The sequence below is a fragment of the Dufourea novaeangliae genome, unplaced genomic scaffold, assembly GCF_001272555.1.
Source record: "Dufourea novaeangliae isolate 0120121106 unplaced genomic scaffold, ASM127255v1 scaffold228, whole genome shotgun sequence".
Classification (NCBI taxonomy): Eukaryota; Metazoa; Arthropoda; class Insecta; order Hymenoptera; family Halictidae; genus Dufourea; species Dufourea novaeangliae.
This window is the reverse complement of record NW_015374150.1, coordinates 2,284,441-2,310,402: the sequence shown is the minus strand read 5'-3', so window position 1 is coordinate 2,310,402 and position 25,962 is coordinate 2,284,441. Positions and strand designations below refer to the sequence as shown.

General features: G+C 42.5%; 1 protein-coding gene across 1 annotated transcript in view; it reads left to right on the top strand.

Moving 5' to 3' along the window:
- Positions 1 to 25,962, top strand: part of LOC107191783 (trichohyalin-like) — a 72,753-nt gene that overhangs the window by 1,080 nt on the left and 45,711 nt on the right. Inside the window, 1 exon segment of the mRNA XM_015580890.1 lies at positions 24,630 to 24,779. Within this exon segment, the coding sequence (XP_015436376.1) occupies positions 24,630 to 24,779 (150 nt within the window).

Genomic DNA, 25,962 nt, shown 5'->3' with positions numbered 1-25,962 from the left:
GAAACCCCTCCTTCGTGGGTCGTGTCGATATCTTTCACGAATTTCGTAACATCGGTGGAATGATTTTCAGGTTTTTTCATACATATTGATTTTCGACTGGTTATCGAATCCCCGTCGTCTGTCGTTTCGTTCCGAAAGAATTTCCCTGGATTCCCGCGTCATCGGGGTCGGAGTATCGATCTACTTTACGTGTGTGGTCTTCTTCGGGGGTCTCTCTGGTTTTTCTTTCGACGTATTTCTACCCCCGACGTACTTCGTAATAGTCGTGTCCCCCTTATCGATTGACCAAAAATTCAGCACGAAGGGGGAGCCACCGACAGACCACGATTCGATGAATAATCATCTTTGTCGCGTGATTATCGGTGAAAAGGGGGCCGAATTATACGCATGGGGGAGCTCAATCAACGATCGAGCGCGGTAAACGACGGTTAATATTCAATTACTCTTCTCTCGTGGACAGTGGGCGAAGAACCGTCTAGTCTTCGTTGCCAGTGAAACAATTCAAACTGTTCACGACAATCGCAACAAGTTTTATTTGAGTTTCGGAGAATCTTCGGCGTTCCCTTGAACAAGGAGAACTGGTGTACGCATTGCCTCCCTCCCCCCTACCCCCGAGGAAGTCGGGATGGATCAATATGTAAGCTGTTCGCGAAGCCCGTCGCATATTTATGTAATGTCGCGGGGGGGTTGCGACCAAGTCGCACGCGTCTTTCGTGTAACTTTGCGTGTCTTACGCATGCGATCGATGGTGTCCCGATGATACGCAATATTTCTTTCTTTTTGTTACTCTCTGCTTGATGCGAGCGCTACTTGGGTTTCATTCGATCACGATCACGTGTCCGCGCGACGAATAACGAGACTCGTTAAGTACCAACACGAACCTGGTTCTGAAGCAACGGAAAACTTTTTCACCCTGAACAACAGCAACATCGAGCGCATACGGGTTAGGGGAGACCAGGGATAAACGTAATGATTTGTCTTCTTGAGTCTTTAACTGGTCAATTTTTTGGAACTATCTTAAAATTCGTACACTATGACAAACCTTGATTATTGGGCAACATAATGAAACCTAAAAACTTGGAATATATGTTACAACAGTTTTTTTTCAAATGATTCGTTTGTTATTTTTGTCTCTAGATAATTTAAAGATAGCATAAATTTACTTTTTGGTATATTATTTTAACAGGATAGTCGTGTTAGGAAAATAAGATGGAGGGCTGGTGGAATTGGTGTATAAAGATAGAAGTATACGATTGTTGGTCGATGGCATTCGTTTTATAACAGTTGTTACATTCGCCCAGAATTGAACGTTTCAGGATGATTTTATAATAAACCCACGGAGTGTAAAATTATTCTATAAAAGTACAGTGTCATTACATGCGTTTATATTGTACAAATGGAAATCCAATATATCGGCTGTAATGTTACTAAAAAAGTCAAGCTAACAGAACGTATTGTATACATATAAACACTTGTATTGTATGAATTTACATACCCAGAAGGTATGGAAAACCATTTTTCCGCAACGCATTCCATCGGACGATTGCTCTGCCTCTTTAATTAAATTCTCCGTCGATTGGAGGGACTCTATTAACCGTCACGGCGCACACATACACGCCATCCGTCACTGTTTTGCCAGCCACAGAGATCGTCAGCGTCTCTGGTGCTCTCTGTCTCTGTGGCATATTTTTGGCCGCGATGGCGGACAGTGCCGTGAGTCATTGCCACCGATAGTGGAAGAATCTCTCTCTCTTGGGTCGAGTCGGATTCCCTGGCGGTCTGCCCACGTTTGTTCCTTTTTATCTGCCGTCTGGCTCTCGTTCCTCCACCCGGAGAAAGAGAGGCACGTCTACCTACGAGGGTTTTCTTACGTGGCAACGACACGTGCGCGTCGCTTTGCTGTCCGGATCACGAGCAGATTCGTCCGACGCAGCATTTGTTCCGCGATTCCGTTGCGTGGGTATCCAAAACGGACACCCGACGATCGACCGTGAAATTGCATAATTTCTGGACCGTTCACAACCACCACCACGAGCAGACACACACACGTTTCCGACCATGGAGATGATCAAAGATTAGGGGGGAGGCGCGGAACGTTCAACCAGGACATGAACATGGCGTTTACGAGCTAACGAGACGAGAGAGGGGACGAGGGCAGTTAATTAGGGTGGTTTAGATAGTGCCGAGCTGGTAATTTATCGGACGGGGTGGAATGGCACTTTAAGTCTCGGCGAAACTCCTCCGCGGAAACGTCGTCGGAGTTTCGCAGGATCGTGAAATCTGTGCGAATAATTTTATTTAATTTATTACTATTAACGTGTAGATCCTTGCTATACAAAAGTTTAACAATATCATCGCATGACACTACCTAGATGCTACACTACCTAATTACTTCTCCTCTGCGATTCGCCAGATTACATTTCCATAAAAGAGAAACGAACTTTCCTCGATGGAAGTTTCTGGGAATGGATTGTTCGTTCAGGGACAGTGTAAACGCGTACAAGGGGGAGGGGAGAATCGTCTCTCCGTTCTTCATCTCGCTTGGTGGATCCAAAGGATCGATCAACTATCGCGTTGTTGGCGAACTCGTGGCCCATCCTCTCCCATTTCTCGGTTACCATCGGAGACTTCGTAATGGAACGCGCAAAAAACGCATTAAACGGGTGGAGACCGAGCTGGGAGGGTGGAATTAATTTTCCCTCTCTGTCGGGTCACGTACACACACATATACACACTCACACAAACAGACGGCTCTCCCTTGGAATTGGCGTGTTTTCGAAGTGGGTCGTAAAAAAAAATACCGCTGTGCTCTCTCGCAGTGTTATCGTTCTCGCGATACTACCTTGCCACCCCCGATTTCGCTCTTTTCCTCGTTCGCGCGACACCCGAAAAACCAGAATAGCGTAAAGCTCGGAAATTATATACTCCACAACCACCCCCCTGGATCGTTGTGTTCCTTTGCTAACGAGGATTTTGCACGTTTTTTTTGCTCCTTATTTTTCGGACGTTTCGTTGGGTTTCTCCGCGTGAATTTGACTCGTCCAATCTACGACGAGTGGTCATGAACGCAGTGTGGGAATGTCGGTCGACGATGTCGACGGAGAATGCTAGCTATTAAACATTCCGTTTGGATGCGTTTGTTTGTGCTAGTTTTCGATTTGTTCGGACCAGTAACGTGGAATGGCCACTGTTCTGGATTTAATTGCTCACTTGACATGGTTGAATTAAAAATTAGTCGTAAGCTCACGATTACGAAGATTATAGGGTACGCTTGTTTCGCGGTCTAAGAAGCAACACACTTTATTTCTGTTTGAAAGTGATGATTGGAATTTGGAGTTGCTGAACAGTTAAACCTTCCAGAACAAAAATTTGCATTTGCTGTTTAAAGTAAAATTTAGGTGAAACAAAAAATATATTCATAATTTTAACGGATTTTCGAATATTTTAGGACAAAAAAAGAAAACATACAAACGGTTAATTACAGGCATGTCTTCTTTCATAATTCTTCTTAGTATGATATATGTTTCAAGACTGGCCTGAAATTATGATCTGAAATTCAATCACTGATCACACCTGGTCCGTATCCCATTATCAATTCATCTTTCGATAGGAAGGCGACTCCATTACTCTGCTAGAAATTTGATTGCCCTCAAAACATCGTTGCACGCGCGTATTTTAGGATTCTAGGTGCATGGATATTCCAGCACACTGAACATCTCTGTGTACGTTTTAAGATTCCCATCACAACGTCATTGAAAAGTATTTATGAACGAAACGATTCACGAATATATATTTTTGAGCGTGATAAACTACGTAGAAAATATTGACCGTGAGATTCTCTTCGTAACTTAACAGTCGTTGAAGTGGGGTCTTTAATATAGTTGGAGTTCGCATACACACGCAGCTTCAATTCATCCGAACTGCAGCTGCCATTCAGTGCTGTGTCTAGCTGAACGGGGAGCCCATGGCTCGAAAATTCTCCGTATACTCTGTTGGATGATCAAGCTATTTACTCTGATTCATTCTATGATTAGAGATGGGATAAAGTATAGTCCAAATAGGGTCGAATCTAGCTGGAATAGTTTCGAACGTTTCATAAATATTTCGCAAAAAGCAAGCACTTAAGTAGACTCGAATCCAGACCGAGTAGATTCGAACCTTTTAAGGAGTACTTCGATTAAAAGTTTCCTATTCTTTGCAGTTGTGTACAGTTTAGCGAAAATTATATATAAATGGTCCAACATAAATTTATTGCAATTGAAACTATCGTTTTTTAATTTTTCGATTCAAGGGTTAAATTACCATTTATTGCGAGGTCTTTGTTTCAACGAAGTTCATCCAGCGAATCGTGAAATCGACGAAAGGGAGGAACCCCCGAGTCAAGGTCCCCATCGAGCTATTGCATTACGAATACGTCGTAGGAATGTCTCTGCGACGCGTTCCCACAAACTAGCAACTTATTGTGTTCCGTTTTCCGTTCCCCCCGTGCGTCTGGGTCTCTTCAGATTCTTTTCAATCTCACGAAACGAGTCTGGCCCCGTCCTCTCGGCGGTGCTTCCCGTTTTTACTCCACCGATATCTTGCCTTCTTCGTCTCTCCTCGGAAGTACTCCAGCCGTCTGGTTTTCGCCTCGTCTTCTTCCATCCTCCTCCAACCCCCTCCCTGCATACATTAAAGAGCTCGACCGAGGCGTCGCGAGTCCTGTTTGTCAGGAAAAATGAATCCTGAATGTCCTCGTTAGCCCACCATTTTGCATGCTGTGGCGCTGTCGACGCGTTTCGAATTGAATACTAAAATCCAGTAGGTACGGGCTTTGCTGTTATTTGCCTCGGTCTGGAATATAGGAGACAATAATAATCAGCCAGGCAAAGGGAGATTTAGCCTTTGAAACTTACCATAGTTGCTGTATTATTCTCAGGCTCAACGGTGTATCCAGGAGGGGCGGGAAGGGAGGGAAAATGTTATCGATAGAACAGGGTGTGTTGATCCAGGGGATTCATTCAGAGACGCTGGATAGATCCTGCTTAAAATACGCTGCCTTTGTTTAAATTCTATCGGAGTGTATACATACATCTGGACCCCTTAGCCAAAGGTGTATTAATCCGTCCTTTATTTTTCCAACTTAATTTGTTCGTTGGTGTTAAATTCATCCAGTGGCAAAAATTAATATAACGAAGTGATAAATAGTTAAATTTGCAAATTCTTTAAAGTAAGAATCACGAAGCTTCAGCTTAATTTACTTACACATGACAGAATAACGTCATTTCTTAGGAGAAAAATGTGTCAGAGTGACGCAAGGGACGGATGAGGGTTAAGTCCACTTTAAAAAAAAATGATGTTATACATGTTTCCTGTATCAAATATTTCACTCTTTGCGATGGTAAACATTATTTCGTTCTAAGTTGTCCAGTTCTTAATATACATACATAATAGTCTAAAAATGATATTAAGTTTATATTTTTAAAACAGTGTAAAGTTCACCTTCTCTACATATAGACTTGTCATAAATTCATTCAATAGTTTCGAATCCTACAGTTTGATTCGTGTGACTTAATACACTCTAGCTTTGGGGTCCAGATATACACATAGGGTATCACGCTGATTCTATTCACTCGAAAGAAAAATTGTTATCACGATCGTGGAGAACTTTCCTCCGGGCAGCAGTTTCTTCGCCTGGAATACCCGGTAACCCAGTAACCTGAATTATTTTAAGGCTACCCGAGTGACAAAAAAACTCTCCCTCGACCAGGTCCGCGTCATTTTTACGCTTTTTGCGTCTCCACCTTGCTGTCGACTTGTTTTTCCTCCGCCCTTCCCGTTCAAAATGAATTGCTTTAGAACGCCGGGAGAAAAGAGAGGAAAGTTTTACCCTTGGGACTATCTCCTTTTCGTTTTAATCTAACCGTGAATCTCTCGGTGTTCCCTTTAACTTCCACCGAAAGCCTGAAAAAAATAAAAATAATACAAATCGAAAGCTACGGTGATCGAAGAACGTTCTGTGAAAGGGAAGCGTGGATGAAATATTCCACGAACACTCTAGGGAAGTTCGTGGATCGTTGTAGACTGGATTCCCCTTAATCGAAGGGAACAGTCAAAGGGTACAAAAGGGCCTCTCCTCGACACGCTGATAACCCGAGGCAAAGGATCCTAAGTCCTTTAGCCTTCCCTAATGCTCGCCTCGCTGTTCCTTTTTTCCCCGAGCCTCTGTTATGTTTTCCTTTTTTCTTCTTTGCCGCGCTTCCGGCCCCGGTAGTTTCGGCCGAAGGCGACAAACAGAGCATTAAGAATGCACGCGCGCCTAAGAATCAGCAAACGGTGCCTCCCTCTCTCCATTCCCGTTCGATATCCTTTATAGGATGAGACTGCTTTTGAAGGTCCTCGTTACGTAACGTTCCCTTTGTGACTCTCGTCTTCGTTTAGAATTCAATTCTGAAATAGATTACCTTACCGTTTAGTAATAGGGGTGAGAGTTCCCGTGGAATTCCTCCGGATCGGGGGATGAGACGGGGCGTGGAAAGGAAACGAAAACGTTCGTTACCGATCTACGGTGGATTATTGAAAGAAGCTGGATTGCTTCGAGACGAGATCCATCTACCTCTTCTCTAAGATCAGAATGTACAATCCGTACGTTAAACGTATATACATATGTATATATATCTAACCAGAGAGTCTGAATTCCGTAGCGAAATGAACGTAAATTCAACGGGGAAGTTGAGAGGGTAAATTGAGACGATGAGGAATCCATGGGGATAGCCCGGAGGCGGGCTGCTCTCCCGCAAATATTAAACTTTCTTTCGCTCTCGGATATTACGCTGTACCGATACGGCTGGGCCGAAAACTCGCGGCGCCAGGTGGTGATACACAGTCGGAAAATTTCGAAGTTTCCCTCGAACGAGGAGGGTGGCCGACAGAGAGGTAGAAAGGAGTTAGGGAGGAGTTTGGAGTGTCTGGCGAGCACGCATGGTTCCCTCCGATCGATCGATTTATTTTCGATGACCGTGAGAGAGATAGAGGTGCACGTTTACGCTGGTAACTCCGAGGAACAATGCGGTCGTGCCATAGTTAGAGCGTGTGTGGCATAAGTTCTCTCTAATAATCCGTCACGATATATTTAGGCCGATCGATATAGACGGACGTATGTGTGTGCGGTGGTGCATTTTACGCGACGTGTATGCCATTCTCATGAGCTTTCTCTCTCTGTGTCCAGTCCTCTTTCTCATGCGGCACAATGCTCGATTTCATCGTTGTAAACGCTTGGCGACACGCTAAATATTTCTACTCGGCTGTTTTATTTAATTTAGTAACGATAGTGGTGTAAAGCGCGAGCTGTAATCTTTTCTCTTGACCCTTAAATCGTTATTTCGATATTATGAGATCTATATATATATATATATATATATTACATCAGTGAAACTACGGATCCTTGCTGACAAAACTTACATAACCGGTGACAGAATTTGACGCATCTTTAAAATGAGTGTTGTATCGGTGCAACACTGGGCGTTAAAGGGTTACTACTGAACATCGTCGATGGGCTTTTCTTTTCCAGGAATTTGTACGACCTTTTTAGTCATTGAAAGAGAAACGAAACGCCTCCGTTTTAATGTTAAATTCCATTCCACGGAACGACATGTATAATCTTTCTGTTCTGAATGCCTGTCGTGCCGGGACCACGAGTCTAACCGCCTCTATATAAATCATGCTTTGAAGGCATTTGTGCGCATAAGCTGCGAGTGGGTTAATGAGGAAGTGACTTCCAGTGTGTCGTTCGGTGTTATTTGTACGGTGAGCCCCAGGCGTTACGGTGCGGGTGCGCGTTATTCTCCAGTGTAGCTACAATGTTCTTAATGATAAGAATAATACTGCCTGTATTAGATCACGTAAATCAAGCGCATGACGAACAGGAAATGTTCGGTGGCGAGTGCTGTCTTTAACATTTAACGCTCAGATCTTTAAATCGTTATTTAAAAATTATGAGACTGATATATTTATAAGGGTGTACCAAAAAGATGGGAAAATCCGCAACGTGCATATTTTTGCTTTTTTCTTTTTTTACTTTTTTATTGGAGGAAGTACTTGAATTTCTCAACTGAAAACGTGGTGATTTACTTCACATCAAGTGATACTACGGATTCTTGCTGATAAAAGTTAGATTTTGAGTACTCGATGATTGCATCGGTGCAACACTGGCCGTTAAAGGGTTAAAATTAATCCTAACACCGGTTGAATTATACATATATGACGTCGAGTGGGAGACGCCTCGAGCACTGTACGACCGGTTAACGCTCGATCGATTTGGAAATTCCTGTTCTGATTGTATTCATCACCAGAGCCACCCTTAATGAAGGGATGTTATATATATATCCATCAATACATATAATGAGGCGACAGGGGAGCCGGAGCATCGTTCAAAGGAATTGTCGTTAAAACCGTTTCACGAGGACGGAACAGATCAATCCTCGATATCGATCCCGTAATCTGTGTCAGATTACTTAATGTGATGACCCGTGGAGTTATTTCCGTGTACATCAGTGGTGGAAGCTCGTCAAACACGAGCACGTACGTTTGAAATCGATATAGAGTGTCGTGATCTGTCACGAGGACAGGCTGTCTTTCTTCTTAACGAACCACCGCAATTTGCGGCTGACTCGTAGTCGATCAAATAGCAGAGAATGTAAGCTTTAATCCTATCGCCTCGTTTTCCTCGAAAGTTAACGTTGTTCCGAGTAAAATCAACGATAGATGCAATAACGTCTTCAGTCCTTAACAGGGGACTGAGAGGAAGTCACGCTTGCGTGTCGGATTCTCAAAGGAAGACCAGACGGTACCGTTTCCACCAAAATGGAAAAAAAAAGCGTTCCCGCGTTTCCTCAGACACCCCCGACGGAGAAAAATCTGTCGGGAAACGAGAGCCACGGCGTTACGAACAAAGAAGCACGCCTCCATTTCCGTTCCGACGCGACGCAAGGAAAACAAAACACGGCTTTCGCGAGGGGAAATTCGCGTGCGTGTGCATCGGTAAAAACACTAAAAACCAGAGTTGGACAAAATTTTAATAATTTTTGATTATTTTGTTTTAATAGGAAAATCCCTTTGATATAAAGATAGAATGAATATAAACAAGGACACTTGAAAAAGAGATGAAACAAAAATAAAATACAAAAAAATACAGTAATAATGGTGAAAAACAGCAGTATCGTAGGGCGTCATATTGAGCTTTAAACCAATTAATTAGATTGAATAATTGTTTGTCAAATGTCGACCCATTTAACAAGAAGTATTATTGCATTATAGGAAAAGGAATTTTCACATTTAAAAGATTAAAAATGACGAAGTACTTTTTTATATTTTTTATTCGTTTATTCGAAATTCTTTATCTAGATAATGAATTTGCCCATTCTCTGGTTAAAACCTAAAATGCAGTTTTCGCGAATACATTCCACTGGACGAAACTTTGAACGTGGCACATGTTTCGAAAAACAATAACTAGACTTGTTTTAATCGTTTCGTCCTTCACGTCCCTCGTTCTCGATGGAAAATTCATTTCGACCGAAGGATCGAACCGAACAACACATATGCTCGATAAGATAGAATCTGATAGAACACACGAGCAGCTGCCGAAACTTTTCCCCCTCCGTGTCGCTGTTCATTCGTCTGGTGCTTATTTTCGCGTTTCGCGTGCTTAATTATTTTTAAGTCACGACGAGTATATTACTCGACAGAAGCAGAGTAATTGCTGTAAAATTGGAATAAATTCCAATAAAATAACAAAACTACTCTTGCGACTTGAGCGCCATTTACTGTAAAAAAAATCACTGCCTTATCAAACAGCCCTCGTAACATACACTGCTGCATATTTCTTTTCCTTTTCAAGTGATTTTTTCTCATTATATGTTTCTTCTTTTTCAGTCCTAAAATATTCTTATGTACAAATTTACAAGCTTTTTATTTTACCTAAATTTTACTCTTAAATAGCAAATGCAAAATTCGTTTTCGTTTAACGACGAGTACTTTTGCAGCTACGAACGGAGTGATTCCATCTGGTAGCGAGACGACACTCACGGTCGACGTACGATTGATCGAGTTAATATCTCCCCGCGTCGCGCCACTTTTCCATCGGTTCGAAAGGGGTTACAAACTCGAAACGGCGGGTTAACCGAAAAAAAAGGGAAAATCCCCCCACTCTGTAGCTATATCTGGGTCACCCTCGGGGACATCTGGGTTATGCCGGGGACACACGATAAACTCCACTTTTATTCGGCGTTTTACGATCGATGGCCTCCGACGGGCGTTATCGGTGACGGTCTATTCTTCCACCGCGACCCGTATTCGCCAGACGGACAAGGGGCGAGCGAGAGTCGCTCCAGACTCCAGTGTCCCGTTTCTATTTGGCGACTTTAATTTGCCAACCGTGGTATATTTCTGCCTTTACAATGAGCATCCGGGAAAACCCTGTTTCTCGACTAATGAAAATTCGCCAAACTGAAAATTAATTGAAGATTACAGTGAAATGTTGCTGACAAGGGAGGAACCCTAAATATACCATTTCGATTTTATCACGAATTGACAAAGTTTATATAACTAGGCATGTAACTAATTCATTATACCTTAAAAACTATCACGTAACTGCGGCTGACATTTCACACATATCATTAGAAATATGTATTCTATCATCCTTCAGAAGATTTGCTAAAATTGAAATGGCATACAGTTGGGGTCCTTCTCTTGTATGTATACAAACCTCGAAGTACATATTTAGAAGGGACGGTCAGGATTTCTCTCCTATCATAAATCACGCGGACTTCTCGGTTGTCACACTGGGTGAAATTCACCCAAAATTTGACTTTGAGGTAAAATATTTTTCAGGCGCCATTGAACAATAATTTCCGGTATCCTCTATAAGTAGAGAAAATTCCCGAGAGGGGGGGGGGGGGGGGGGGGGGGGTCAGTGCGTGTTTGGCAACCGTCGAATGTTAACGTACGGTCAAATTGATCTCAGTGTGACAACAACGTTTGCAAAAGCAGGTGTGACAATCGAGGGTTTGACAGTGAAATTAACAGTGAGGATGATGCACCGAATATTTAACCTGGAGCTGTTTGCGAGCACTTATCAAGAATTTTCTATACCATGGATATCAGGTTTAGTCGAGCAGCGTTCTTCAATTTTTCTTCCAACACTGAAACGAAGCCTCCCCTAAATTATTTTCGGTATTTTCAAAATCTTTTATTGACTTTCCACTTCTGGTAAACAAATGGACGAATATTCTCCGAGGGATTTTACGCGTGTTTTAGTGTCGCTCATTTATCCGGGCCAGGGCCTTTTATCGCGAGTGATGTATCGGACGGGATCGTAAACAGGCAATAAAGCTCAACGTTGTAACCGTTTGTAACAGCCAGTAAAGTGGATCGTGGTTTAGTGGTTCCCGATGTACCACTGGCGAAACACCGGACGAGACAGTGCAGTCGGTCCGTGTATCGGAAATGGTACTCGTAAACCACGCCGCGAGGAAAAGGGCGATCCTGTCAATAAGAAATAGTATCTAAAATAACTCGTTACCTATTGGTTCTATCAAAAAACGTTTAATGAATTGTGTAGCATTTTAAGGGACGCATCGGGTGGATGCAAATTTAATTTTTCATATGCTATTTCTTTTCGAGACATCAAGGTGATTTTCAGTTTTTCAAGATCAATGCGTCTTTTTTTTTAATATCAGGTTGTTGTTCATTGCATGACGAATTCAACGACGCAAGATCATATTTTCCGAAATTTCAAGGTTATCGATGTTTTTTTTCGACAGGGCTACATATTTTTTATCATCGTGGTGTAGTAGTTTGAGACCAATCCAATTACCTAAATGATATGACCTTTATCAGAACTGTGAGGGAGTAGATTTAAATAATAAAATAACTACGATAGAGGGATTAGTGGAAAAATGTATCAGGGTTGATATGAACATCACTTTGAGCATTTGTTAAAGTAAATTTTCTGCAAATAAAAAAAAGGATGATATTTAAGGTGCTCACGTTAGGTGCAGACACCCTGTGTATTTGTTCATAATCCGTGGACGAACGTGTTTCCTGGGCTCCCATTTGAGGGTTAATGCTCGTGAAAGGGTTGAAATTGGAGAAGAAAATTCGATTTGTTTTCGTGAACACTCGTCGCGAATCGAATCTATGGGGCTATAAATACACCAACCGGGAATGGGGGAACTACAAATGGGCAACGTTCGATTAAAGCGACGATACCGGAACACACCGAGTTATCAGCGACGCGCAGAGTTCGATCTGCACGCATACGGTTCCCTTTTTAAGGTAGACCCACAATTGCCATTGAATAACGAACGTTCTGAAAGAGTGAATATGCTAATAACTGCGATTTTTCTCTATTTTTTTCTTTACTACTCTCCACTGCGTGGCATAAATATAAAACCACCTTGAAACTTTCAATCCTTATGTATGGTGGTTAAAATAAAAACGAACCACCTTTTTTTAGGGAATATAATCTATCCTTTTTTGGAGAAACATTATTTTTTCAATACGATTTCAGACATGGCATATATGGTTCGTTTTTATTTTAACCGCAATACACAAGAGTTGAAAATTTTAGGGTGGTTTTATAGTCATGCCATTCAGTGTATACAGTGACTGGCACATTCGTTCACAGACTTTTGAAACAACCATTAGGTGTGAAAATTTCTATAGAATTTCTACTCACATATTCTCCGTATCATTACTTTTAATCGTCGTGATAATAGTGTGGTCAAATGGAAGTAGCATCCTTTGGTCACACAAACAGTGCAAGTCACTGTAATAATCCAACAACGAAAAGATAAATTAAACTAAAGATAGCAAACCTACGAAGTAAAAACGAACATACAAAAGACTATAAACAGGATGATTATTCACGGTAGCTTTCGCAACCAATTGATTTTACCGTAATTATAGTGTACAGACACACGTTAGAAGTTCTTCTCTACCCCTTTCTACACCGACGTCGCTGTGAACCGACTTTAACGCGAGCATCGAGCGATTTTTGCTCGACCGCCACGATACGGCGAAGCAGATACCACCGTGTAGGTACTTGCCAGGCCGTTTTCCACCACGGCAACATAATTACCGTTGCCACGGTTGATGTATGGCTGCAATTTCTCGACTGTAACCCCCGGTCGAAACGACGATTTCGCTCTCGGCGACGATGAAGTTTCATCCGAAATGAAAACGATTCAAGGGGACAAACGTTTAGGAAATTTTCCGATCGGTTTTCCGCGAGTGGTATTCGACTGGTTTCGAAAAATTGTGTTAAAGTATTGGAATACAGCGACTTACATATTTGTTTATGAAAGGCTGTTACCTAAATTTGACAAAAATACGTACTAGGTATGTTGCGAATGACATTTCAAAACTAAGAGAAACTTTTTATTAAAAGTATGATAAAAGAAAATGTACTGAAGACACTCAAAGAGAAATTGCATATCAATTTTTACATTGTTACTTCGAAAGTATGTGAACAAATATGTGAGTCACTGTATGTAACACATAGCTACGCCTCGAGGGTTGAATGTGTCTCACCGTAAAAGCTGCCCGAAAAGTTTTCCTGTTCGGCTGGGGAATCGCGAATCGATAGGACTGAAATGTGAAATAAGTTTTCTCATAGTTTTTCAAACCTCGTAATCCAAATTTTTTCACTGCCACCACTATGAAATAGAATACATTATTGCTTATAAAATCTGATATCAGGAAATGAAGTAAATCCATATAGGGGTGCAGGAAAATTCAGAGAAAGGGCGAAAGACGTAGGTCCAGAAACGAAGGCGTTATCGAGCGCCAGCGACTCATCCCTTCCACTCTTTTTCTATCTTCAATTCTCCTTCCATTTCATCCTTACAGAGCCCTGTATTAGCATCCTCCGCCTTTATCTTATTCATATTGTCTCCCTCGCATTTATTCGCTTATTTTCCTTTCACGCCAGAGCCTCCGGCGATACACCTCTTTCTCAGAATTTCTCTCTCGAATTTTCCTCCGTCTCTTCTTCGTTCCACTTCTCCCCGAGCTCTGGACCTGTGTCACCCACTTTATCTTCCTTCTTCTCCTATTTCTGTGTGTTCCGACTTTTAAGCTCGACCGCCTCTCCTCCTCAAGCATCTTCAAACTTCTCTCGGATCCCTCTTCCTCGTTCCGTTTCATTCCATCCGGTTCTTCTTTTTCTTTCGCTTCTTGCAGTGCCGGATCAAGTGGAGGTCTAGGGGGGAAACTGCAGTCCCGGGCTCCACTTTGCAGAGGGCACCAATCTAAGCATTCCATTTACGTAAAAAACAAAATTGAATAAAACATTCTTTACTTACTGATTTCCATTGGAAATAATTAGAAATCACAGTAAATGTAGAAATGTATTGGGACGTAGTTACTAAAAAGTAACGAAGCATTGTTCGTTAAGAATAAATGATATTCAATTTTATTTCGAATAAATTTCAATTTTATAAGATTCATGTAGGCACTGTATTATGTTTTATTACAAAAATTTCTCTCCCCCCTTTCAAGCAAGGGATTGATATTCGAATGTTTGATAGTCCAGGGCCCCAAAAATTTTAATTCGAGCCTGACTTCTTCTTGTTCTCTACACTCTCTCCCCTCGTTCTTTTCTGCTCTCTTTTTTACGGAAAACCCGTTGTGTCTCTGTCCCTCTTGGTTTCAGTCACCCATCCCGTGTGACCCTGTTTCCGTCTCCCTCGATCCGATGCTTTTAGCCTCACTCGTTCGTTCCCTCACCCAACCTCCCGACACCCCCGTCGTGTCCCACTGTTTCCCAGTCTCCTCCCTTTCCTCTCCCACCCTCTGTACACATGCACCGTTTCAACTCAGCCTTATCGGTCTCTCCATCCCCACCCCTGCGTCGCGACGAACGCTCGTACTACAACGTACAGGGGAACGGAGAGAGGGTTGCATTCGAGCTTTCCGCTCTCTAAACTCGCCCAACCACCCCCTGCGTCCACCACCCCCTCCTGCCCCTTCGATCGCGTATCATCGAAACCACCGCCGTTAAACGAACGGGTAAAATCGAGGGAAATAACGCGCGATTTTCGAGGTCGAACCTGAGGTCCCGATGGGCAAAAACGTTCATTCGCGTGAAACCAGACGCCACCATCCCTCTCACCGTCATCATTCACCCCCCAGCCGTGATGGAAATCGATCGACGACACTGTTCGCCGGTTAGGAATTCGTGAAATGGGATTTGTTCTTTCGGAATCGCAATCGATATAGGCTCGGATATAAGTGGGGCCAAGTGGTTATTTAGTTTCGTGGCAATCGAATAAAACCATTCCACGATTTCACTCCCACTGGGCTTCTGAAAAACCGAGAGCACACGGGTATCGCAGATTCCGTGCGCGAACGGGGCCGTATTTTCTTCTTCACGCCGTAAAATCTCCTTTGTCTAAATCGATCCTAACTAATGATGGTTGGAGGAACAATGCTAACGAAACCACAATTGATTTCATTTCTGGTTCGTTGAATTTATTTTAATTTACAGACGCATAATTCGATCGAATAAACTCTTCTCGGATAAATAAACAGGGAAATTGAATCTTTCACATGTAAATCTAAACTAAACTTATATGCATCACCCTGATGTGTTAGAAAAACGCAATCATTTTTATCCCGATGTTACAAGATACGGATCTCTTGACCCAATTAATCGAATAATAAATTGCACTAGTCTATAGGTTGATAACGTAGATTTCTTTTCAAGTAATATATCATCATTTAAATGTAAACTATTTCAATGAATTGAATAATATACATAATAGCGTATCGTGAAAACATTATCACGTCATAAGTATTCTAATTATTCATTGTGTTAGGCCTTGCCCGTCAATTCTAAATAAATAATAATAAAGCGTGTTCCTATAATTATCGCGCCAGGTGATTAGTGTATTCGATTACCATTTCAGCCAGCAGTCGGGTTAAACCCCTGAAAACTTACAATGTTCCTTGCTCGCCTGATAATAAAATTTCACCGTGCACAAATGGAAAAAGTGCGGTAACGTCGTAGGAACGCAGAAGCGTGCAAGTTTGAAATCTAATTAAACCTTGATACCGTTAACCGTGTCTCGGCTTATTGCTCGATTTTCTTCCTTTATCAGCGACGTGGCTTTAATTTCGCACTCGTAGCACGAGAACAAAGAATCGTTCGTGACGTCGGAAATACTGAACTACTTTAAATAATTTTTTGCGTAACTAATTTTTTATTTAACCTTTTACATTAAATAAGAAATATACGTACTGAACAGAAATCGAGACGTGATTAGAAATAGGGATGTTGACCTTACAGAAAAAAAAACCGTGATAAAGCTTGGCCTGGAAACGCAAACGAGAGTTTCTACCTTACCAACGACTTCATAGGGAAACGGTGGTTGGTGATATTAAAAATTTAGACGTCGAAATAAGTTTTCCCACGAACAAAGATCCAGACAGCTCTAACTCGGCCTGCACAGTAATAATGAACACGCGAGCAGAGAAATCTAAGGCAGAATTGCACCGAGCTTTCGAATTATAATTGAATTATATGAAAAACTGTTTTCCCTGGTGGGGAAACCAGGGCTAAGAATTAACAAAGTGCAAACCGTGTCAAGTTGTCCGCGACATCTTCGCAGACCCCGGTAAGATGGCTTCGGGTAATCGCGAAAGACAATTATTCGCAACCCTCGTTGTTCGTATTTAGCGAAAAGCTCCCTATCGTTTAATTCCATTTAGTTTCAGTTCGATTAAATCGCCACGGGGGGATTAACTCTTGCGCTGGAAGCGAGCAAGTCGATTCGATGATTTAACGAATCTTCTTCACCGAGCAGTAAACCCAGATCCTACATCGATATCGCGAACAAAATAATTCAACCCTGTTCTTCCTTTTTTTTTTTATCTTGTTACAGTTTGCTTTCGCCCTGCGGAATCAAATAAAACGATGGTAACTTTTTCATCGTCACGTGGTGATTAAATTACGAATCCACTGGACGGTAACAAGTGGTCGGGGCGTTGATTAAATATAATTTGTGTTTCCAATTTGACGAGACTGGCGTGAAAGATGAATCAATTCATCCACCGAGAACCGATGCATTTCACGAACATCGAATTGCGTTCGTTCGCATTACAGTGCTCATCTTTCAAAATTGCTGTTTCATGCATATTGATGGACAGAAAGTTTTCAAGTATCAATCACAAAAGTTGGTGACGCGTCGAGACGTACGCGGGGTGGACGAGCATAAAATATTTTACGCGTCTATCGATCATATTGTGCGTGTATTTTAATTCCTGCTCGTATTACCACCGTCGACGGTTGTAAATGCACTTGAATTCTCGTTCAAGCCGATATATCATTAACCCTTTAACGCCTAGTGCTTACGTCGGTACAATGCTCATTTTAAATGTGCGTCAAATTCTGTCGTCGGTTAATATATAATTATTTATCAGCACAGATACGTAGTTTCAATGATGTGAAGTAGATCTTTACGTTCTCAGTTGTGAAATTCAAGTATTCCCTTCAAAAATAAATAAAAAACGAAAAAGTTAACAAAAATAATAGGTTCAAACAATTTTCGCAGCATCGATTAGAAATATTCATTCACTCAATATTATCCATTCAATCGGGAAATCTATAAATTTTTCTATTTAATTTAATTGCTTTTATTTTTACGATTTTGCAAATTGGAATTTATAGATATTAAAAAATCTAGTTTCCATGTGCCAAATATTCACTAATATTATTATTATTTATAATTCGCCTTTAATAGCTACGAAATCTCTTAAGTGTTCATTCATTGGTGCGTTTAAGGGTTATACCCAGCCCCGTGAACCCAATTTCTAACATTAATTAGCTTTCAGACAGAGAACTCATTAGACCAAAAACAAAAGTCAGGAAAGACAATCGACCAATGGGGGGTGGTGATGTCTATTCTCCGCGACCACGAGATCCCAACTGAACGTGTCCTTAATTGCTTGAACTCTCTCCGGGTTGACACAAACGGTTCCTGAAATTCCCTGGACCCCGGAAGTGTTTCGTTGTTCCATTTGGTTTCTACGGCCAGCCAGTTCTGGGGAGAATCGGTCGATTCGCTTAAAGCCCGAAACGGATTTCAGGATACACCCTCGGACGACAAAGGCCCCCTTTTCACGATCGATCGATAACAACCACCCACCCTTCGTTGACTTCGACAAAGAGAACGAGGGAGGGCCGAAGGGGGCTACCGGGTTACAGAGAGGTAGGCGTCGGACACTTTGATGGAAGACTTCTTACGGGTGAAACGGGCCACGATCGCGTCACAAGGCTCTCGCAACGCTGCGGATCGTTAATGGGTCATGCTCAGTCAGGAGACCGAAAAAAGAGTGTTCTTTGGGAATTTTTTTCTCAAAAACTATAAGACCATTTTCAAAAAATCTGTTTGCGTTTCGAAGACTATAGTTTCTAGATTACGAGGTAATTTTTTTATTTAAAAATATTTATTAGTAAATAAATGGTGAGCGATCTCCCGGATGTCTCTTCACAAAAAGTGGTCTGCCGTGATCACTGTAACTTCGTAACGGTACATTTGAAATTAAAAATTCAGTATGATTTATGTAATGGAAGAACCAATCTTGTCCTTGAACGTGGGGTTTTTCGAAATATTGATTAGGAACAAAATGGCAGACATTTTCCTGAAAAAGTGCGATTTTCACCTAAAAATCACTCGTTTTTGGTCAATTAAAAAAAAAGTACGGAACGAAAAAAAATCCTTCAACGCAGATGCGACACGGACCGTTTAGATTCTCGTAGAACCATTTATTAGTTGAACTATATCCCTTGAAAATCCCCTTCTTTCTGTCCCTCACTCCAGTCTCCATCAATGTGTACTAAACGATTAATCTGAGTCGAGCGTAACCGTTCCAGGTCGATGTATACTCGGACAGTGAGCATATATTCCTTGGTAACCTCGTGATTCACGGGCGTGAAGCTCGCAAGCTCGTGAGCGAGACGATCCCTCCCCGCTATATTACCGACGCAAACGTAGAAACCATTCTTCTTTCTGGTTTCACGAGGTCGTCGTACCTTAGATCGATCCTCGGGAACCGAGAGAGTCCCCCACCCCCGTCGTTGGTGGGTGTAAAAGGCGATCTGCTACGGCACGAAATGTTAGTCGTTCCGTCGATAACGCGGTTATATCTTGCACTTACCACCGGTTCACGATACTCCGTCGTCGTGAGATGAATAACAGCTCCCCTCGAGGTGGAACGCGATGGAAACGGCTCGAATAGAAGCCTCCAGAAAGACGCTCGATGCTGGATTTTTTGAACGTGTAACACACTGTCCCAATTCTCACCGGCTGGAAGTTTCGTTGTTAGTCCTCTGATCGTCGATTTTTCACCCCTCAATCCCCCCCTTGAGCGAAAGAACAAAGTTTCAGGATTGGCGAACCGCGGGACAACGGGGGAGGGGTGGGTGGGCGCGTGACGATCGATGACGTCAAAAGCGCGCGAAGGACAACGGGGAAACGTAAAACTGCAAACGGTGATTCCGACGATGCAAATTCCCCCTGACCTAATTCCCAGCGATTTTCCCCTGATCCCATTCCTTGCGCGTATGTAGGTCGGCCTCCAGTTCCGTTTAAACGAACCATTATAACGCCGTCACCCCCCCCCCCTCCCCCAACAGAATTAAAATTTCGCTGATGGTTAAGAAACGTTTACGTTCGTTTCACCTTCGTGTTACCCTTTCGTGTTACCCTTTCGTCCTGTATGAAATTATGAATTTACGAAGATGTTTGTGAATCTACGGGTGTGTGTGTGTGTGGGGGGGGGGGGCAATTAGATTATCAAAGTTTACTACGAGGACCACCACGATAAGACTGAGTTTTATCGAATTTTGCAACGAAAAAAGTCACGAGCACAGTTTCGTATCGCCCTCCACACGACCCTTTAATAATCAGGAGGCCGTCATAAACATGGCGTTCAACGAACACGTGCCGCTGTCGACTCTGTTCACGATGCATATCTAATCCGTGATATTTACGATCGTGGACGGTTGGAGCGAAAAAGAAAAATAAACTATTTAAAGAAAAAAAAACGCATGCACCACCCGGAAGAGATCGATTTATCGTGCAACGACCCCTCTAGGAAAACGGAACGCGAACGGTCTCGTCGCGCGCGCGTTGCCTGGTTCCACGGGGCAGGGGGGTGGTGGAAAGCACGTCACGTTTTGCGACCCATTTCGTCTATTTCTCGGAAGCTCGTTATAGCGTCGTGGAAAGAATACTCGGTGTCGGAGGCTTCCACGAAGCCGCATTCACGATTCCTCTTTCTTTTTTATAACAAGGAGGGGGAGGGTTTTTTTTATCGGTTTGCAAGAAAAAAAAGGAATCTCTGACCATCTCCTTATCTTGGGTTCCATAAAAAGCAACGCAAAAGCGTCTTCCCCTAGCTCGGAAGCGTTACTGAGATCGTACTAAGGGGTTGATGGGTGGAGTGGACGCGAAAGGGGGGTGGGGTAGGGGAGTGTCGGTTACAGGGGTGTCGCGTGTTCTGGTTTCGAAACGATTAGCCTTCGATTAACCCTCGACGCGGCGCGGAACCCGATCTCAGGGGGTGCGATTGGTATCGTCCATCGACACACTTACGGTCGGATCGAACGCGGAATGACTGAGGAGGAAGAAGGAATACAGGGGGGAGAGGGGGGTTTAAAGTTTAAACGAAGCCCTCTTAAGACGAGATCCTATTAACGATCGCGTAAACCCTATCTGGCGGCGTTTCTTCTTACATGGGACTGGAGTAACTCCCCTGTCGTGAAAACAACCCGCTGTCCCTTGTAACGCCGTTAATGGACGCCGACGACCTGCCAAAACGTCTATTCCGCTGTTTACCCTTCGACGAGGATGTAAACGGTGACGAGAGAAAAAATGAGGATTGGAATTCTCATGGGATTGCTCTTCTTTTAAAGCCCCTTTCCCTTTTAGAGGCCGGATAAAAAAGGTAATACAGTATTCTGTCGATCACTGTCCGACTGGTTCTACACGATTTTTTTCGTCATCCCCACATTGGAGGGGGACGGGGCGCATGGAACCTGTCGAGTGGATAATTTGTTGCCCCCACTCCGGATTTTGTTGCCGAGGCTCGGGCTTTGGGCAGAAAACAAATATATCAGGCTCTGAAGCAGTTCTCCTGTTCGAACACTGTATTTAGGAATTTTTTGCACAAAACAAAAAACGCGTTTCTGTACAGTGCAATTGTTCAAATATTGAAAGAAACATTTTTTTTATTTACGAAAAAGAAACTAAAGGTCAGGAAGTATTTTTACCGTATCATCTTTGCTTTCTTTAAAACAAAATTCCTAAATTTCGCTAAAACGGGCCCTAAAGCTTCTCTCTTCTGTTTTCGTCCCTTAAAATTAAGCACCCCTTGAGTTTGTGTCACCGTTCCGGTATAATAATTCTTATTAACGATCGTTTTCTCACGTGCAATTCACGATGACCATAAATGATCGAACGATAAAACGGGCGGTACATCTTACGATGACCTAAATTAAATCGTTCAACCCTCCGCCGTAACGTAAATGTTGTTACGAACTTCCACGCGCGCAAACAACCGAACCATGAAGACAATGAAACAGACGGTAGTAAAATGTTAATCCCCATTCCCCTTGCGTAATGCCGTTCGTTTCAGTAGAAACCAGCCGCCGCTAGGCGGGCACAAAGGTCCATGCCTGGGCAAACATAATCCAACGACGACGACACGCTGCGGAATATTACAGACGTCCGGAACGCTTTTACTGTTCCGTACGAGCTATAAAATATTTCTTTGGTCACGTACATAGATACGTCCTCTGTCCCTGGAAGATATTGTGTTCAACAATGCTGCTACGACTTTGCCCGTAATACGTTCAACTAATTCAGACTGTCCGAATTAATAATGGTAATAGTGGAAGCGAACGTATCCGTTGATCTTCGATTTTTTCTCTGATCATTCTGTTTAACACATTGTATGCCGGCTATCTTGCGCGTTTCACTTGGCTTGGCGTGGGTCATTTTTGGCGACCTGGTTACGTCAGCAAGGGATTTTAAGAAGTCGCTCTAATCACTAATTTACTGTGGATTTTTATTTAATCTTTCTTTTTACTATTCTTTTGATGTCTTACCCTCAAAATACATTCTGTATAAATATTATTTTTTTTAAGGTTAACAGTAAAATACACTAAATATTAAATTTTTCGGTTTAAAAATCAGATTATAAGGTTATATTTTGTACAAAACAATATATTTAAAACTTTAATAATGTTTCATGGCATACAATATGCTAACATCCTCTGGTGATTCTGTTCAACAAGCTCCTGTTATTATTATTACAAAAAAAGAATCGTTGCGAGAACAAATAAATCGAGGGATTTTTAGCTGGGTCGTCAATTCGGAACCACTGCGTGAAAAAGTAGGCTATCGGTCTACAGGGGAATTCGGCCATGGCTTCTCGTGGGGTGATTTCGTTATGGGGGTAACTGACGTCACATGCCTGGTGGGGGGGACGGTTCGATCTCCACATCCCCCAGCGCGTTGTGCGACGTTGCTTCCTCGTAAAATGAAATCAGGTCGATCGGCTTTATCGAACGCCTCTGGTTTCGGTGGAACGTCGCACCCCACCGAATATCGTCGCCTTTGATCCACCGAGCCATGATGCTCCTGTTAAATAATGCCCATTGATTCCATATAATCTATAAATCAACAAGAATCCACGAACAACTACCGATTAGGAGATTTGTTATATAGAACACAAAATCTTTTATTTCGATACGCTTTCGTGTTTGTTATTTTATTTCCCTGTTAATTGTTCCCTTTGAGCAGAACCTTGTTATAAATCAAGGATTCTTGGACAGCTGCACATCACGTGCAAAATATTCATCGTCCTTAAGAACAGTTTGTTATTGTATTTCGACGCTGACTTCCAGGAATTCCAATTAATAAGTTAATTAATTAAAAATTAAGAAGTAATAATTAGGAAGTTCTTTCTTTATTTAAGTACCCTATTGGGCTCGAAAGAAAATAGAAAATCCGTTGCAACTAGCGCAAGTTTTGTCCTTCATTGTATTTCACAGACACCTATAGGCTATAAATGCATAAAATCCTCAGTCTAGTAATAATACGGAAGCAACGGGGTACAGCGGACATAAAGATTATAAAGTGATCGGTACAGCGTGATGGGAAATGTCTCGAAGAGTTAACGCGTGAAAAATGTTATTATAAAGGACGCGCAAAAAGACGGAAGGAACGAAACAAGAGAGAAATATATCCCCTGGAGAAGGGTAAAAGAGGGTGGAAAAATCGGGGGGAAGGGAAAGCTTTCTGTTCGAACACGTACCGGGATCGAACTTCCGTAGAAATATTGACTTTGCCCAGCCTCGAAAAGGGTTTCGTGCAACGTTACTCCTGCTCCCCTGTGCTGCTCCCTTGGAAAGCACTTTTCCAGGCGTCAAATCTTCTTTCATCCCTCCCTGAAATCGAGCGATTTTCTCTATCCGAGCCCGGTGGCGTGTTCGCTCGATATCTTATTTTCGCCAGTTGCTGTTCTTTCGCGCAAACAGAACGAATTTATGCGGGCTGCATCGTAAAGTCTGATACAATTGAACTGGGGGTGGGAGGGAGTGAGAATAAAGCAGCTTTCAGAGGAGATGAACTGTAGGTTTGTATAGAAACCGTGTGTTCCGTGGAAACATCGGTTGTCCATAGATGTTTTCGTCGAAATGGAAGCTTATCGTGACGAAAACACGTTAATTATTTGTTTGTATTGCACAGTCAATTACTTCTCAAACTTTAGAGGACAGCAGATCAGAGGTGCGAAAACGTAGCTTTCGAATCGTTCGGTAAGAATTGAGTAAGAAAAAATCGCTACCTTCGTACTATTGAATAGTCTTAAGACAAGTCTCTATATGCAGAAATGGTGAATTAATTCCTCAATGTGATAGACTTTAAAGAGTGAAATATTTGATACAGGAAACAATGTCATTTTTTTTAAGTGGACTCATTACACTTACTCTGGCCCTGGGGTCCAGATACATAAAAAAGATGATCTTTGTGCAGTAAAACATAGATGATTAGCGTGACAGTATAGGGTCTGTCGTACGTGATTAGGATAGACAGGTTTACGTAAAAATTTAACCAGTGGATAAGATTGTCGATTCGGTATAGGGTTGAGGTAAAACTTTTATTAGTTGGTAAGATTTTCGATTCAAGGTGAGTCCGAAACAACAGGAAAACCAACGGTCCCCTTCTGTGACGGACGTATTTAGTTTCGCCGTTGTGAGACCGCGAGCTTTTTGCCTCGCGTTCCCTTCGCCTATCGATCCGCTTATCAGTTTCATGCTTGAAGTAGTTTCATGTGGCTCGAGTGTGCAATTATTCTCGTAAAAGTGTATTTCTAAAGGTAACGAGCCCACGGAAGTCGACGGGGCTAGACTGGGGATCGTTTGCCCGCGCGGCAAATTGCCGGGGGAAGTAAAACGATCGTTGAATCAACGCGATAGAATCCAACGGTGCACTTTTGCTATAAATATATACGTATCGGCGGAGCGCGCACGGTTTTCCTCGGGTGAGTGTAACTTACAGAATGTGTTTCTTTTTCGATTGCAGAAGCAAAACATGATGGTGCGACAATTGGAGGAGGAGCTCAGAATGAGGATGCGCGGGCCGAGCGTCGAGATGCAGCAGCAGATCGAAGTTTTGTACAACGAGAACGAGCACCTTACGCGAGAGATCGGCATACTTCGTGATACGATAAAGGTGAGCGACGTTTGTGTTCGTTTTCATTGTATTTTTCTTCGCCAAAGAGGAGAAGTGTACGCAATACAGAACGAGAGCGTGTTAACCCCTTGCCATACGAATTCTTTTACGAGTTGTCGGAGCCTTTTGACTAGTGATGGGCGATACAGAATCGATATTTCGAATATCGATACATTCCAATTAAAATATTGGTAGTTTGCATCGATATTTAATGTGACGATATGTTCCAGTACATATCGATACTTAATCCGTAAATGTCGAAATTTTTATATAATCCCTGCGTTTGCCGTACGTAACAGGTCGTAAGGAAAATTGACCAATAACTTCCCACAAAGTTTATAAAATATAAAAAATTGTTAATAAAACAGGCTCTGGTCTTTTATTTCTGCGACTACCGCGAAAAAATTTGAGTTATTCACGAACTGTATTTAAACTGGATAATAGTTGGAAGAGCAAAGAGTCAGTTATACAATCGGAGACTGGTGTAAGCTCTAAAACGATCGGTTGGAATCCGCTTTAATCAACGTTCTGACAGAGAACAAACGAATTTAGCAGGCGAGAATCATTTGACTAATCCCACGGCGCGCGGTTTGACGGACGCGGCCGAACTCCCCGGAACCGAAATAGACAAGAGAGGGTTTAGGCCTTGTCCGAGGTAAACGACCGATTGTCTGGCAACGGGTTCTCGCGATGCTTCCGGAAATCTTGGCAACGGGTATCAGTCTCCCCGCAATAACTCCGTTGAGTCTTCTGCCCACCAGTGGCGCCGAAAGCAGATCCCCGTTCCTCCGGAATAACCCTGGATCAATAAACCGACCACGGAACAACCGAAGGGGCGGGGAGGCTCTGTTCTCATCACGGCGTAGAATTAGATCGCGGTTTTAAATAACCGATAAGGTGTGTTTTCTCGACATTTCGAAGAATTCGAAGGATCGTGATTCGCTGGAAACGTCTGATCGCTTGAATTTTCCATTTCATCCACTTAGTCCATTCCATTTCTGTCTACATTCCCTCCCGTATTAATCCCTTTCCTTTCCATTGTGTTCGCGGACAAACTGATCGTTTCACCTTTCGCTGATCTATTTTATACTCTCCACGATTATCTCACCTTACCCCCGATGTATCTTAACCTTTTGAATACACGTAATTTCGAATTGTCTCTTCGGAGGGGACAATCTAGAGC